Source organism: Penicillium solitum (genome assembly GCF_028829755.1).
Source record: "Penicillium solitum strain IBT 25940 chromosome Unknown utg000008l_segment0_segment0, whole genome shotgun sequence".
Lineage (NCBI taxonomy): Eukaryota > Fungi > Ascomycota > Eurotiomycetes > Eurotiales > Aspergillaceae > Penicillium > Penicillium solitum.
This window is the reverse complement of record NW_027072127.1, coordinates 4,034,428-4,050,969: the sequence shown is the minus strand read 5'-3', so window position 1 is coordinate 4,050,969 and position 16,542 is coordinate 4,034,428. Positions and strand designations below refer to the sequence as shown.

The window sequence follows — 16,542 nt, the reverse complement described above, 5'->3', positions numbered from 1 at the left end:
ATTCCATCTTTTAATATAATATAAAAATTTTGTGACCTAGAGTGGCGTAAGGGTGGGTTAAAAGGCACGGGTTGTAGGTTTAATATTAGGCTTTGTATTCACCCGATGAGCACGACCTAAAACCCAGACCTAACCTAGTCAGTGAACTACCAGTTCAATTCATAAAATTGACTACTACATGGCCAAGCTAGCATCCAACGAAAGAAAAGTCCCAACTCCAATTGCTCTGGTTTCTGGCATCAAGATGATACTCGTATATTTGATGAAACTATGACAGATACTATGTGCAAGCTTGAAACTTCTCATCTGTACGGAGTACATACCATAAAATCTTATGATTGGTAGTCATCAAGCGAATCCGAAACATAGGCCAAATTCTGAATGACGGCCAGACCGTACTGGGCGATATCGTTCGTCGCAAACCAAGCAGCCTCATCGACGGGCATCAAAACACCACTTCCGTTCACATGCGTGATGTTCCAGGGGGCATCCGGCAATAGTCCATCGCTGGCATAAAAGTCCTTCCAGGCCCGCAGTGCAAGCGTTTTGTTCTTAGTCTCATATGCCGCGTACGCTGCCAGCCTTGAATGCGCCTGAAGAAGATTTATCTTGGTGAAGCTTACTCCATATCGTTCCTTCTGCTCCGATGCTGAGGCATGGTAGTAGTAGCAGTAGTCCAACCAGGCTTGCTTGAATCCTTTGGGTATATCATCCGCCAGATAGGCGATGGCTTCAGAAACAACCTCGGGAAGACCAAAGACAGCGTTCAGATGTGAAATAGACACGTTCCCCTGGTTACTTGGGTCAGAAGGGGGAGGGCCCAATGTCCAGGTCACAGGGTCGTATAACCCTGAGCCGGTCACAAATCCGTTAGTCAGATTTGCGATTCCTGAGATCGTGTGGGTCAACTTTGTCTTGGCCTCTTCCCATCTTGAACCTCGTCGTTCCCATTCAATCAACCAGCCTGCAGCAAGACTCGACCAATCGGTTCCGAGACCAAACGAAACTGTCGAGTTTGGACTAGGTTTCCAGCCATCTGTACGAACTTTCCTCTGAGGATCAAGCTCCCCATAAGTCTTATCGGTGTCAAGCAATTCTTCCAGCAATTCTCCGACGCGCTCGTCTCCCCCCGAAAGATAGAAAAAGTATTTTCGGTATTGTGGCTGAGAGATACGAGCCTGTTTCGCGCTATCACTCCAGTGTTGTACACCGTGACGTGTGCCCAGTCCTTTCCAGTCACCAATGTGGTACACGTCGACTTCACCTGTGTGCCTTGTCAGGGCCTCGGCAAACCGGTATGCATCTTTGCTGCCAGTGCGGAGGAAGTAAAGCCAGAAGAAGAGATCTGGAGACAACTCAGAGTTGTCCCAGGCATAACCACCGATGTCGTATCGCCAGGTGTGTCGGTCGGGGTCATATGTGTGCATGAAATCACCGTAGTCCAAGAAGCCGTACCAGCGACGCTGCTCAATTTGGCCCTTGTAGAAGTCAAAAATGAAATGAAGCCGATCTTCCAGTGTGGCTGCGGCAGGACTGGCAATTCCTGGCAAGGACCAGTATTCTCCAAGGGCTTGCGTTTCATGGATATACTTCGGCTCCGCGACCAACACTGGGGGATCATTCAAATACGCAACGAGCGATGCGAGTTTGTCACTTGTCGGCGTTTGGTCAAATGCGAACAAGTATACTTCACTAGTTCGAGCAATTCCATATGGTGTATCAAAGCCGGGTTCCCAGTCCTCGTAGGTGATCTCAAGAGCGTCCAATTGATCTTCATATCCATCCTGGCCTAAACCATCATGGAAGGGTCGCAGGTCCAACGGGTCAGCAGCGGGGCTATATAACCACAAAGTGAGTTCACCTGTATCAGAGGCAGCTTTGGAAATATCAAGCCCAACCGGGTACCGCTTCCAGAAATCTCGCAAACCGACAGCGAGACCTCCTTGCGTAGCACCTCCTAGATAAGCCAGGCCTTCAGCACGGGTTCCGCTGGGAATTTTGACCCATGACTGGCCAGGCTTGGTCCTCTTTTTGAGGCCGAAACCGTCGGCTGTGAGCTGAGTAAGACTGTAGTCTGCCCACGTTGGGATCCATTTCAGTCGAGTGGTGACGCGGGCATCCCAAGACTCTGGGTCTGCTAGTTTCTGCCCCGCAAATTGCGCGGCTCTGATTTCTTCGCCAGGATCTCTCCGCAGTCCAGTTATTCCCTGAACTGCCTCATTAAAGATGCCGCCATCCACGCCAGCGATCCTGATGTGTCGGTCGTAGTACTCCTCGCCTTTCAATGGGACATCGAACCGAATACCGAGCCCAGTGATAAAGTCCTTCTCGCCTCCATCGAAAACGATGCTATGCACCACTTTGATAGTGGCAGAGTTGGCATAGAGATAGAATCTGACAGCGAATGGCAGCCACGGATCGTGGTCGGCACCAGCGGTGAGGGTATGATTTCCACGAACAGTGACGAGCGTGCGAACCGATGTCCGATTTACCAATACCTCGTTGATATTGCTGTTGAAGTTGGAATATTGGACGGAAGAATTTGCTCGGTTGTCGAAATTATCCGGCACCGAATCCTGAGTTTGGAGGACAAGTCTTCCGTTTGTACCGATAATATTGCCGCCCTTTGTCTTGATATCACCGATAATGATGTTCCCTGTCTTAGGAAATGAGACGGTGATCTCACCCGTGTTGAGAGTAAGTGCGTCGGAACTGTCTGTTACAACGATAGAGCTATTTGTCGGACTGGATTCTGATGACGAAGACGAGGCGCTGGCGCAGCCCAGGGACAATGCAGTAACGGTGTATTTGTCATAAATCTGATCTGATTCGGCAATGGCATGTCCTGTCCATTTGATGGAACCGTCGGCCCAGTAGCCCGTTACCCAAGATTGCAGTTCTGATTTGTCTTCAGTATCGCCAGTCAGACTGAAGATACTCTCCCGGGGCCGATGTTTGCCTTGCGGCCATGGTAGACCGAAAGTCACACCAGCATGGTACGTTGGTTTGTCACCGAGCCAGTGAACTGTTGCGGAAGATGAGGTGCAGTTGGATGCCATGGCGTGATGGCTCAAATGTCCAACAAGAAGCAGAAATCCAACACCCAGTTTCAACATGGTAGAGATTGAAGCAGTCGCATGTTCTTGGATTTTCTAAGGCGGATGACCCCTTTTAAATCCCTTCTGACGCCATCTGGTAGAGCTATGAGCCTGCTAGTGGTACTCTTGGCGGGTTGGCAACCATGAGAGGACACCGCACCTTGGCATAAAATATCCTGTCATCTTCTAAGTAATTCTTATTGATTGTCATTGTGATATTTTCCGATTGAAAATGATTGGTGGTAAGGTCAAATAAATTTCACCGAGAAAAGTGACGTCGGGTCACATTGGCCCATGACCCGCAACACTAGCGATAACCCCAGAAGCCTAAGCTGGCCCCCCGCAGTAAGGGGGTCTGCAGTCCGGGATGTCGGCATAAGCAACCCCGAAGCATTCAATTTCGGTACAGGAAATTGGGTCTGGGTTTTACCAGGTCGTGTAGAAGACTAGGTATAAGATGATAAATATATAATTCTCTGAGTAAAATGACAATCTATGCGGACATGGATGACTAACTCTATTGTATATGGACTTTTAGTTATATGGAGCATGCCATCATGGTGGTCCATTGATTTTCCAAGTATGGATACTGAAATCTAGCTGGCCACTACTCCATTAAGCCAAAAAGGTATAGCCAAACTGAGTTATAGAACTCAATTCAACTTGCTATAGGTATCCCATATGCTCTGGGATCACAATACTCCGTCTTTCCACCATATATTCAACCATGGTATTCGGCACTTGGTGATATCTGCATCCTTGCTCTATGTACGGAGTCCACTCCGTAGAGTACCTAGGTAAGTAATACACCAAGTATAAGGCTGACATAAGCAATGCATAAAAAGTCCACAATTCAAGGCGGTAAACCAAGTTGTTGTGCCTGACCCAAAGTCATGACGCAAGTTCCTCTCGATCTCGGATCTGCCTGGATCTGCTTCGATCAGTTTTGATCTTTTTTTTTGGACCTGCTTTTTCACTTTTTTTCGGCTCTCCTTACCTGGTGTTGCCTTCATATCTTCTTGTTCTTTTTGACTGACCCTGACTTGGTCGATCCCTCCCGAGTTGCTCCCCCTCAACTTCTCAATTTCCCAGTTCCCCCAGTTCCCACTTCTTCCTATAGCTACCCATCGCATCATCATTTGGAGATCCACATTCCCTTCATCCACTTCAATTTCGGATCTCGGCGCTGCACTAAGCAGTGACCGATCATCCGGTCTTTGATCCGTACTAGTCGCTAAAAAAAAAAGCCCAAGACTCTGAACAATGGTCTTCGGTCGTCGCAAGAGAAGTGCCTCTGCCCATCACCAGGTATGTTCCGCGCGTCGAATATCAAGGATAGCAGATTTCCCTATCTGTAAATGGGTCCCGTTGCAGCACTTGATGCAATTCAACGGGTACCTGCAACCTATGCATGAAAATGAAACTGACAGCTCCCCTTCCTTCCCGCTAGCCACTCTCCACACCCGCCGCGCAATCCGCCCAGTCCGCCGCCAGCCATGCTTTCCTAAAATCCCAACCCTCCACAGCCAGCTTGTCCTCCGCGGCAGCGGCAGCTGCACTCCGCAACTGCACACCCACCCCGACCCCCATTGAAAATGTCCAGACAAAGCGCATGGTCCAGCGGCGGAGCTCGACCCAGTCGCAGGTTAACCCCGTTGGGGGTCGCCGCTCGGCCAGCGTGGGTGGGACGCTGCGCCGCTCCAGTAGCAATAGTTCGATGAGCGCACGCACATTTCGCGACCAGTCCCCCCATCGCCCAGCTACCAGCTCTGGGCCCGTCGGGCCTGGACCTCCCCCCGTCAATGTGCCTCCATTACCTACTCTCCCAACGCAGTTTGCGCAGCGGAAGCTGCCGAACCGACGTGCGATGAGCATGGAGCCGTCAACGCGTTCACCTCCATCGTCTCCGCCCCGCTCTGGGATGAGGGGCGTGGATCGGGAACATGCGCGAGGGTCTCCGATTCAGCTAGCTACACACCAACGTGTGACTAGTCTTGGGACTGTTCCAGAATTGGAACGATCGGCGAGTCGGAATTCAGTGAATTTTTCGTACCCCATGGGCTCGCGGCCTACCTCGCCGACTGCAATGCCTGAGAATAATCCGATGAGCCTCCATGATGCTATTCAAGAATCGATTGCTGAGGTATCTGACAAATATCCCAAAGGGAAACCTAGGGCACAACCATCTGGCAGCCTAGATGAAAGCCCCGTCGCAAACAAATCTGGTATTTTGGCTGGCACTGCAGGTGCTGCGGCCCTAGCGGTTGGCGTGTCAGAGGACAGCCCAAGTGCGAATGGTCGGACTGGGAACGTGCGAAATTCGCTTATAGAATCCGATCCCCTAGACCAATATACTGGTAACGCCATGCCTGTTGTGGCCAGCGTGGAAAGTGAACACCCATCCTCCCGAGTTCTTCCTGAGCGGTGGCCATCCACCGTTCGAGAAGAAGAAGAGGCCGAAGATGACAATACAATTGTCCAAGATATCCCCATACGACAAGGCAGAGACCGCACGACGAGTGCATCGCCAACTGCTAATCATGTAGAGGCAGCTCCAGTGCCCTCATCACCCCCCTCTTCGGAACTGCAAATAGGGCAGCCGCCAAACCGTCAGTCGAGCAGCCCGGGTAGAACTGCCCGTTTTTCCAGATTGCTCTCTATAGCTGGAGCCGGTGATCAAATTCACCAGCCTCCACCCAGATCAGTGTCTCCTGTCAAATCGGCCTTGAAACACCCAAGGGGAAGCTCTTTATCGCCTGATGGGAGGCTTGCGGCAACCGGTCGAGCTGTACCATCGAATGAACTATCAGATGGTACCTCAGTGGCCTCAGACGAAGGATCTCGAGTTGACAGTAGAAAGAAGTCTGTCAAGGTCAGTTTCGATGACGAGGCTGAAGTCGTCAATCCAGCAGCCAGCCCTCCTACCTCGCCAGAAGAATATACACCTGATTCTCCGCCCGGCGGTCAAGACAAGCCTCGTATGAGTCGGCTTGGTGCTGGCAAGAAGAAGTCACCCGCGGAGTTTGCGAGTGACGATGACTGGGATGTAGTCATCCAACCCCGACAAGTTCTTCCTTCTTTCGGAAGCATTCGGGGGAGCCGAGGCGGTGGCCTTAAGAGGTCGCCAATCCCAGATTTCAGTGACAATGAGTCCAGCTCTTCGTCTGCGTCTGAGATGGCGCCGAGGCCGGATATGTCGCTCTCAAATGAATACTTCCAACCACGCGGTTTGAACGCTCTAGAGCAGTTATCCATCAATGGCAGTCAGCACACTTCGCATTCGGATACCATCCCAGAAGCCAAACGAGAAGCTGGAGTCGCCGATGATAGCACTGAGAAGCAGCCGTATTCTAGCGTGGACTCAAAATTATCTGTGCCTGCTATTGCTGTCGAGCCTGCTACGCCCCCAGCAGACGGAACCAGACAAAGTTTCGACATGAAGAGATCTAGCATGGACCAGTATAGGATTCCGGGCGGGTTCCCGCCCACCAGCTTAGATCGCACTCTCGATTCGACTGCGAAGAAGACAAGCACCCAGGCCGTGGCGAGCGCCGTTCCAACGCTGGACGACGTGGATACCGAGGAGGAGTCTGGTGATAGCGTCTACAGCGATGCAGCGGAGGACATGGATGGGGATGGGTTTGGATCCATCAATGCCATTGTTGATAGCCGGTCAGCCCCTAGGTCCGCACCGTCTGAGGAGATTGCGAGTGAATCCAGGGACGCAACACCGAGGCCTATCGGTAGAGCTGCCATGGTGGATGATCAGTCACATTTTGTGACTGATCAACCATTTGAGGAGCGCTCCATGACACCGACTCAAGACACTGTCAACCGCCTTATAGAGGAATCCCCCGCCTCTTCGGTTGGCCATGGGGTTGGTTCCGCATACCCGCTAGTGCCAATCCAGTTGCCAACTCGCAATTCGGCTGCCCAAAATGGCAGCGTCCGGGCACAGCCCACCATGCGAACCCGCCCTATGTCGGTGGATGTGAATAGTGCGTCTCGTATAGAGGATCCCCGGTGGTCGAGCAACGATCCTTCTCCGCGAGGTAGCAAGGCCAAACCGCGTCCACTGTCTCTTGGCCCAGTTTTCCACAATGTAGGAGGACAAACAGGGATCCCTGGCACTCTCCGCCGGAAAATGTCGAATGGAAGTGATTCCTCAAGCAGCTTCAAACGCTCTTCTCCGCGTGTAGATACTCACTCCATGCGACGGACAATGAGATCCGGTGCTTCTGATGCTAATGTTCGAGTCCAATCTCCAACAGAGCGCAACGAGTCTCCCCTTGAACATCGTCCTCTTTCATCTGGCTCCTCGAATGGCACAATGCGCAAGACTCTCCGAGGACCCACTGGAGGTGAGCGATATTCGTTCTTTTCAACAAACAAGAAGGCACCGCCAAGAGCGAAGTTCACCAAGGCACCCCCTAAGTCGGCGCGCGCAACTCGGTTTGCAAACTCAGATGGCGAAGATGAAGCCCGCCCCCAGGTCTTCACCAGTCGATTTGCAGATTCCAGTGATGAAGATGAGCCTGGAAGTAATCAGTTACGCCCTGTCCGCGGTATCCCCCGTCGCCAAGGTGCTGACGACGGTGACTCGACAGAGTTGGAAGATAGTTCGGAAGAGAGCGCCCGGCAGCAAGCACACCCAGTGTTTGCATCCAAGTCAGTGCTCTCTTCATCCGGGTCCCGCAGAACGAACGCACCAAATATGTCTGGAATGGCAGCTGTGGCCAAGCAACGTGGCATGTCGCAGCGAGACTTGGAGGAGTTCATCATGGCGCCTCCCCATGGTCGGAAGCAAGGACTTCTCACCCGACTTGGGATCAAAAAACCAAAGAACTCGGATCATGGAGTTCGCGAAGCTGGCGCCCAGAGTCCCCTAGAGCGGTCGCGTCTGGGACCCGATCAATTACGCGGCGAGGCCATAGTGAATGGGAACCACGGAATCACAACAACCACAGTCTCTGCCGGGAATCCAGAGCCGACTCGTTCGTCCAAACTGGTGAAGAGAAAGTCTAAACATCAATCGACAGAACCAGACGCTTGGCCCCTCCACCACAACGCCAAGGAAGAAGAGCCTATCCAGCCAGTCGCGGAACAGCCATACAGCGCCCCGTCGTCTGCTGTCCAATCGCAGAATCCCGCGCCGACAACATATGATGCAGGCGCAGCACAAAATGGAAGCGCCGTTGTCAATGGGAATGGCGCTCACGGTGCATCTCCGATTGCGAAGGAGCCCGAGGCGCCCCGCGGCGGACCAGATCCGAACAATGACAGCACCTCTGAAGTCACGAACCCCGATGATCATGGGCTTTCGGCGCGCGACATCGTGATTACTGGCTCGGGACGAAAGAAACGATTTCCTCTTCTTCGGAAGGCATTCGGTCTGCGCGCTTGATCATCTGCCGCGGACCTGAACTGTGTTCTTGTAACCTTGCTTCTGAGTCAAGACGATTGAACAGATATCCTTGTTTCACGTTTCAGCTCGAATTATTCTTAATACCCTCCTTCATTTTCTTTCTCCTTCGCACACCTTTCTATCAGGGAAGACATGTTGCCTACGATGGCTACTGTTGCCTTTCCTTCAAAAATCGACTCCATCTTCTACAATATCTAATCTCTAATGACTGATATACGCCCCTTGGTTTGCTTCTTCTGGCTCGCCCTTTTCTTTCTTTCTTTTATCTTGGTTGTGGCCTGTATTCCACCTTTCTCGCCCTCTCACTCTTTGGGAAAAACCTGAACCCAAAACTGGGTATTACACTCTCGCTCTCACTCTTCTTCTTCTTTCCTTCTATTTCTTTTTGATCTTCCGGTGTGGCCCATTGGAGTTCTTCGCTTCCATGATACCCTCGTTTTTCCTTCCCACCCTGTATTATTGACATTCTTTTATATCTCAACACCGGTTCCTTCTTAGGCCGTGCTAACGAGATGGTGTGTCGTTTTGGCTATTTTCATACTTGTTTTTATCATAGATTTGGTCAACAAGAGACACAATATGATCTACCTAATGCTTCTGTTATATTTTACACATCAAGTCAGTAAAGGTTACAGTAGGAATAACAAGCCTTTTATGCTAGTCTTGGTAGATGTTAGATTATTTTCTCTGCTTGGTGATATATTATGGGCATACAGTTTGGAATTCCAGTTATATATATATAATCAACTACATATCCACTGTGTCTTCGTATCCCAATTTTGAATCCCTATGATGACCAATAATGGGGTTTGCATTTGAAGCGCTAGACGGTGAAACAAACTTCTATGGTAGAATATTGCTGTCTACCGTTCATAATGATATCCCTACTCTCCTTGTATCAAAAAGATCTTCATTATCACGAGACGCCGAACATTCCCGTAGTTCATACTGGCCCTGTAATAGTGCATCTCGAATAGCACGTTGGTGCTTTCTGAATTGGATAGTGCCTGTCTCCATTCCAGCCAGCACATCAAAGTGGAACTGGCGATGTTCATACTTCATCTCTTCAGCGAATGATTGCTGTTTTAGGACGGGCACATGATCGTAAAGATAGGAGATTTGGCAGGCCAAGTGAAGCAGCAACATAGCATCACCACTAGGACAATCTAGCCAGCTCTCGATCAGTGCATCAAGGAAGCCTGGTAATGGTGGGAATGACACATTATCAGGTGAGTCCGCTCTCAACGGCGTGTCGTCAGAACGTGAGTCGGCTATCAGAGGGAACTTCCACTCTTCAGCCGGCAGGAGAACAGTTATTGTCTTGCTGGTTGGGGAAACAAGTCGCTTTTGTGGGAGTTCGACTTTCGCATTCCCGATTTTACGTGGTCCTTGCGAATCAATCACCCATCCTGCCTTAACGAGTAATTCGGCCGCCTCGTCAAGGTCTGAGACAAGAAGATAGAGATTGAACTTGACTGTAGGAACTCCATAATGATGGAGAGTATCTTCGAACCAGATGACGTAGGGGATTTGGTGGTCTGATAATACTTGACAAGGCTTATATCTTCTCTCGGTGTCTGACTCGTTATGGGGCATGGCGTACGTGAAGCTCACAACAGCAACGTGCAGGCACTAATTCAACGGTGGTGGTTGTGGTAATGGTGGTGGTGATTGTTCGATGTAGATGTTTGATGTCTTAGATTGATGATAAGAAACGATGTCGTCAGGTCTCCAAAGGAATGACTGAGACGGTATAAATAAACTTAATCCACGTGACTTGATGAGGCATCAGTCTATTGTTCGAAGATAAGATCATTGAATACTAATTCCATATACAGATTAGAAGTATATAGAAATATATTTCTAATTTTAAATATCATCCTGCAATGAAAGTTAAGCAGAGTAGGAGTCATCAGAAGGGTAATGCATACCTACCTATTCTGTTAGCGGATGCCTGAACGCCCAGTTCTTCATAGCATCATCCATTGCCTGATTTAGATATCTGCTTCTTGCTCAGTTTACCCGTGGTCTCTAATGTGCTGTTATTCCTGTTCCTGGTGGCATTTATATAGCTCATGATTGCCCTTCTAACTGGTACAATGAGAAGGGAACTACTAGCGAGAAAGATATAAAAAGACATTGGAGTCAATCATACTTTAAAAGTATTACGTCGTCAAGAACGGAGGCCCGTCCGACTACTTTTATACGCACTAAAAAGGATCTAGCCTGTTTTCTTGAATAATTCATGAAATAACAATCATATGTAGGATCGAGACATATGGTTCCATGGTATCAGATACAAGAATAGCGTAGATACTTGCAAAATACAATACGCTGCGGTGCTTTATACATCTGAAAGGACGTCTTGTCATGTGTATTTTCAGACCTATTTTCGGATATCCTTTTTTGAGAGGTTCTTGATATCCCTCCACACATAAACCACTGCCTAATAAGGCACCCAAAGTTTGCAGACCCGTGGGTAGAGATGTAGGTCATTCTGACCCCAAATGACCACCCAGTCCATCACCTACAAAGCGCATTTGCCATCCAAAATTGCCTGCTATTACTCTATTGATTATGTCTTCAGAATTACATGCCCCCGAGGCACTCCATGCGGCTCTCACAGCACTTGGAAATACACTCGGCGACGAAAAATATGCCCTTGTCGGTGGCAGTGCTTGTACGGCTCTAGGATCCGAACGAGCAACCCAAGATATCGACTTTGTTGTTCTTAGGGGCCAAACTCCTGCTGTGAGACAGTTACTGAGAGACTCCCCGGACTTCGAGGTTCAAGCAAAGACATATCACACATGGTATAGGGGTGCCGAGCCTGTGGAGATTGAGATCCTCGCGCCTCCTGCTTTGTTCCGGGAAAAGTTTGACGAAACAACCGAAGTGATCACAGTCGGAAACGTGAAGGTTCTAAAGCCGGCATTACTTCTGAATGCAAAATGTGGGTCTATCATCAACCGGGCCAGTGAAGCTAAAAAGACAACCGATGCTCAAGATATTATTTTTTTGCTTGGTTACTGCGCGGAAAACCCAGATCACCTTCCAAAAGCTTCCGAGTTTCCAAATGCAAGCAAAGACATTGTTGAAGCCTTCATCGGGAAGTACGGCGGCGAGGAATCTTGGATTAGAGCTGGTTATGACCTTCAGACGGGTTTGTTGCATCTAGCTCGGATTTGATATCCCAATACTGATACTAACAACCTATAGGCTGTTTCACAAGGAATTAGTTTGTCTCAGCAGTTTATTTCTAATTGCTGGGAGACCCTTTCAATTTCAAACACGTGGTTGCCAATGACAGCTCTGTTGAGTCGCCTTCCGACGACCACCACCACCACGACTGGCCATTTTTTAGCCCTAGTTTAGCAGAATGAACGTTATTCTTCGCTTCCTAGAATTTCCACCACAACATGTCTTTTTGTCCTTGTATCATTGTTAGCTATCTTGTAGAAAAATGGCCAAAGAATGGGGGGAAACGTTTGTTTTCCCTCGGTGTTATAACTAGGCTATACTGTAATAGAGGAACCTATTCATCGTATACTTTGCGTGATTTATTTGCTTAACTTGTCCATTAATCTTCAATGTTACCCAGCAAATCAAGTGCCTCTTCTGTAGTAAGGCGACTAGACGGTAAAAACCGCATCAATCCTTGGATCACATGAAGTAGAGGTTTGAGTGTTGGATCGGGTACCGAACCAGCAAACTTCCGTTCAAGCTTCGAGGTTCCGTAATCTTCGAGCAAAATTAGCAACAGTTCTGTCTGTATATGGATCAATTCAATTACCTTCTTCTAGCTCCAAATTATGGCTAGAACTCATCATCATTGATTCCCACTTAGACTCCCATTCAGCTGGCAACCTCCCCACGAAGCCAATCATCTGATAAATCAAAACTTCGTCCTCGCCAAGATACCAGAATGGCCAGGTCGTGAATAAGAAGGAATAAATCTATAACTCATATCACCGTGAGTATATTTTCTTCAAAGAAATGATATATTGACGTACCATACAACCTGTGCGCCATAAGTCGACGCGATAATCAAAGGAGTCGGTAAAAATAGTCTCTGGTACCCTCAATGAACCCGGCTGGGCCAGCTTCTGAGGTTCCTGTCCTTGATAAAAACTCTCTCCAAAATCGAGGAGCCGAATATCTTCATCGTCCTCGTCTATCCACTCAGTCCATTCCGCTGCCTTAATCAATTGGGCTGGCAATTCATTGCCTAAAGGTATACCATCAATCCGCTTCAGCGGCTCAATTTCTGGGAATCCAAGAACATCAAAAAGCTGCTCCTCAGTCTGTTTGGATAAATGAGTGCAACTAAATGCAATGTTCCGACCACTGATGTCTAATAAGACATAAGTATGAAGGCTAGCCACAGAAAACAACTATAGAGGAAGCTCCCTTACCTCCATGGCACATGCCGGCACTGTGAACGAATTTGATAGCTTTTAAAAGCTGTGTAGAAATTCGGAGCACGGTTTCCGGGTAGAGTTTGTCGTGAGCCTCATGGTAGTCCGAGAGGACCTTATTAACTGATGGACCAAGTAATTCAAAAACAAGACATTGGTGGGCCCCGTTGGGGCCTTTGTGTGTGAACGCATCAAGCAGCTGGACAATATAGTTTGAAGAAAGCCCTCCCCGAGATTGCCTCTCTAGAATTTTCAAATTTTGCAGCTCTCGCGATATTAACGAATTTGCCGTCATGATTTTCAAGGAGACCCATTGATTTCGGCTGGCATGAGATTAACTTAGCTAGAAATGAACAAAGTTGGTGCGGGACAAACTGACTCCCTATCTTTTGCAAGCCATACTGTGGAAAACCCACCCCATCCTAACTTGTGGTGTATCTTGTAACGATCATTATCAAATGTATCTCCGAGGTTGACTGGATGGTATCCTCCAGGTTGATATTTTGACAATGACTCCTGTGTATAAAGAAGGTTGTTTTGGCAGTACTGAGACAGATCCATCTTAGAACGCAAAGCGGACGAGAGCAGGGAGGCGTTTATGGGAGAGGCGAACGTTGCAATTTGAGAAGTCGCGATGCGTTCGGGATGACTGGCCATACTTGGTAGCCATGTCTTGGCACCCTGGGTGATTGGATCTAGCATACCGCTTTGTGCACTCATCATCTTAAGAGGTATACGTAGGTAGGATCTAATACCGCTCGTTACGGTAGAATTGAGATACTTATCGAGATACTATACCGAGTGGTAACTAACCTGTTCGTCGGAACACGATACATTTATCGTATCTAGACTTATTAATATGAATAAGGTCCACGGGTGGTACTTAAATTCGGAGAGGTCATAAATTTCTCGTAATTCGGCACTTTACTCTTTAGCCCTGTATCGGGCAGTCTTTTTACACTAGCCTTTAGATACAAGGGCCCTCCTAATATTAGAGGTTGATACTAGTAGTATCCGGAATTTATCTTATAGAATAATTTAAACAGCTAAACAGATCTCCCTTCATTATAGTTTGTGATAGGTGTAGTACAATTTAGTGTGCACATCGGCGTTGTCCGACAATATGGCTAATAGGGGTGGATCCACATGGACTGGCCGCTTGGCCTAATGGTTAAGGCACCCGACTCCTAATTAACAGTGTCATCGGGAGATTGTGAGTTCGAATCTCATAGTGGTCGTTTTTTTGCTCTCGAAACTATCGTATGGGTTCGGGAGTGTTTTTGAATAAGTAAGATATTGTTGAAAGAAGGGAAGAAATAATAGACAAGTATGAAACACACAATCCACTCAGAACTGAAGAGAAATAGTATGTATACATACGGTCGGTCCTAATCGGGAAGGTCCGGACCGTCAACAAAACGCCCACAAAACTCCTTCCTATGGGAAAACATATGTCTTAAATTCAAATTTAAGAACACTATTACGGCAGTATTGATATGATCAATTAAACCAGTGGATAAGAAGAGGCAGGCCTCAACAATAACCATGTACAAGAAGCCTAAGCTAGAAGATTAGTCGCCCCATAACTCATGCAATTTAATATGCAATCTAATATTAAAAGAGGTCTACATTATTGATCGGAGGGAATGTTTGTAGCCCTGGGGAATTCCTATAGGGGAATATTAGAAGACATAGTAGATATCTACACGCTACGTCACTGGCCTCTTGTACCTAAGACAACATACATGTAACTAATATTCCTTGAGTTTATTCCTAAAGACTCCTTCTTGTTGTCTTACCAGCTGTATTGAAGACTGTCTTTACTGGTATGTCCTTTAAAATCAATCCCTTTCAAATCTCATGGCATATATCTCGGCGGCGGATCTTGAATAAGATCCAACGGGTCCTCCCAGCTACCATTCATCAGCCCAAGTAAAGCGGCATTCCTAATTCGAAGGTAAGCACTCCCGCCAGTGTTAAAAACTTCCTGAATGTGAGATTTCTCCTTTTGGTTGAGATTGATGACGGAGCAATAGGGCACAGCGATCTACCGGTCAAATGGTGTTGGAGGCCATATGAAAAGAGCACAAGAGCAAAACAATAAGTGCGTGCTGAGGTTGAAAGCTACTCCACAAGATCGTCAAATTGGACAGATATATATTCGTTTAGTAGAGCCAGAGAAACAAAGCCCAAACACCAGTTAACGCCAGAAAGACCATAAAACGTCAATTATATAGTCCATTTGAGAAAGACATAGACATGCAGTATCATCAACACTGATTTTGAAGCGTCACAGATTAATGAAAACCAGGGGTATGGCGCAAAGGAAAGACAAAAGCAAGGAGCGCACAGAAATGCAATCAAGAAAGCTCGAGATATCTACATGTACAACCCGAAGGCGACAGCCAGCAACAGCGGCACGACAGCCGCAGCCGACAGTTTCGGAGGCTGTAGCATCGCCGCACCCGAACCAATGGAACTGGTGGTGTACATGTACTCGAAAGAGATGTCCGACGAATTGAAGCAATTGTCGCGAGTGACCGTCTCCACGGACGCATCGCCATCTGCTGCGAACTCAATGTCCACGCACTAGAGCCACGTTAGTATATGGATTCCTGGATCGGAAATAAGGGGGCTGGGGACATACATTGAATAGCGAAGCACCGTGCTTGGCTGTCTCGACTAGCTGAATTGTGGCGTAGTCACCCGGACTGACGGAGATATTGGCCGGCAGTGGCACCTGGGGCAGACACACGGTACCGGGGTAAGGGTTGTTGGTCGGGCCGACGATCTGGAAGGGCGAGACGACCGGGTGGCTCATGTTATCTGGGATTTCACCGAAGCCGAGATTGATATAGATCAGGGCAGTGGCGTGGCCTGGGAACCAGCCCGGCTGGAAAGCGACAGCACCACCGCTGACGGGCCACTTAGTTCGGTTGGTCGACCTGGGCATACCACCACCTTGAAAGATTCGAGTCAGTGATTGATGCATAGGGACGAGCGGATGGGTTTTGCTTACAGGGATAAATCCACTCCATGCCGTATGGGTAGATGTATGAGCCATTTTTCACATCGTAGGCAACACCAAGACCATTAGCTTGCGCGATGGTGCCGTTGGTGTGGAGGTTGTTTCCTCGATAACCAGGGTAAGTGATGACGGTGTGAGCGTGCGCCAGACCCAAGCACAGCAGGAATAGGACAGAAGCCCATCGCGATATGGATTGCGTGAAGCTCATGGTGAGATCTGACAGCGACGGTGACAAGTTGCAAGAATTGATCAGGAATTATTCAGCTGTCGCTGAATGAGACTTGGGCTCAATTTATCCGATCGCAGGATAAATAAAGCAGGTAGGAGCAGGAGGGCAACGGTATTGGCAAAATGGACACCAAAATCATAGAAACTCCAAGACCAACACCAAGCCATGATTTTCGAGGGCTGAATGGTCTTTTTGAGGGGTACCGGCCTTCACTAGGGCGGACGAGTCAGAACCCTGGAAAGCAGATGTGACCGAGACTGCATGGCCAGACATTTGTGACTGGCTCCGGGTAGTGATGAAGAGCAGGGGTAGCCTAGGATCATCACAGCCCGCTGCAAGTGCCA

The 16,542-nt window shown here is 48.5% G+C and overlaps 6 protein-coding genes across 6 annotated transcripts; 2 read left to right on the top strand and 4 right to left on the bottom strand.

Moving 5' to 3' along the window:
* Positions 1-332: 332 nt before the first annotated feature.
* N7455_010822 (polysaccharide lyase family 26 protein) lies at positions 333-3,116 on the bottom strand (the record flags this gene model as incomplete). Its single annotated transcript, XM_040953025.2, has 1 exon — positions 333-3,116. The coding sequence occupies one exon, from the start codon at positions 3,114-3,116 to the stop codon at positions 333-335; it is 2,784 nt and encodes a 927-aa protein (XP_040816538.2).
* A 1,245-nt stretch (positions 3,117-4,361) lies between these two features.
* N7455_010821 (uncharacterized protein) lies at positions 4,362-8,502 on the top strand (the record flags this gene model as incomplete). The annotated part of the gene is made up of 2 exons (XM_040953146.2): positions 4,362-4,406; positions 4,549-8,502. 2 exons carry the CDS (start codon positions 4,362-4,364, stop codon positions 8,500-8,502), a joined length of 3,999 nt encoding a protein of 1,332 aa, XP_040816582.2.
* An 891-nt stretch (positions 8,503-9,393) lies between these two features.
* Positions 9,394-10,119, bottom strand: N7455_010820 (uncharacterized protein; the record flags this gene model as incomplete). Its single annotated transcript, XM_040953056.2, has 1 exon — positions 9,394-10,119. One exon carries the CDS (start codon positions 10,117-10,119, stop codon positions 9,394-9,396), a length of 726 nt encoding a protein of 241 aa, XP_040816393.2.
* A 981-nt stretch (positions 10,120-11,100) lies between these two features.
* On the top strand, positions 11,101-11,762 carry N7455_010819 (uncharacterized protein; the record flags this gene model as incomplete). Its single annotated transcript, XM_040953123.2, has 2 exons — positions 11,101-11,686; positions 11,743-11,762. 2 exons carry the CDS (start codon positions 11,101-11,103, stop codon positions 11,760-11,762), a joined length of 606 nt encoding a protein of 201 aa, XP_040816569.2.
* A 341-nt stretch (positions 11,763-12,103) lies between these two features.
* On the bottom strand, positions 12,104-13,664 carry N7455_010818 (uncharacterized protein; the record flags this gene model as incomplete). The annotated part of the gene is made up of 5 exons (XM_040953160.2): positions 12,104-12,264; positions 12,317-12,479; positions 12,537-12,877; positions 12,939-13,264; positions 13,321-13,664. 5 exons carry the CDS (start codon positions 13,662-13,664, stop codon positions 12,104-12,106), a joined length of 1,335 nt encoding a protein of 444 aa, XP_040816436.2.
* A 1,656-nt stretch (positions 13,665-15,320) lies between these two features.
* On the bottom strand, positions 15,321-16,177 carry N7455_010817 (copper acquisition factor BIM1-like domain-containing protein; the record flags this gene model as incomplete). Its single annotated transcript, XM_040953030.2, has 3 exons — positions 15,321-15,530; positions 15,589-15,902; positions 15,961-16,177. 3 exons carry the CDS (start codon positions 16,175-16,177, stop codon positions 15,321-15,323), a joined length of 741 nt encoding a protein of 246 aa, XP_040816610.1.
* Between the last annotated feature and the right edge of the window lie 365 nt (positions 16,178-16,542).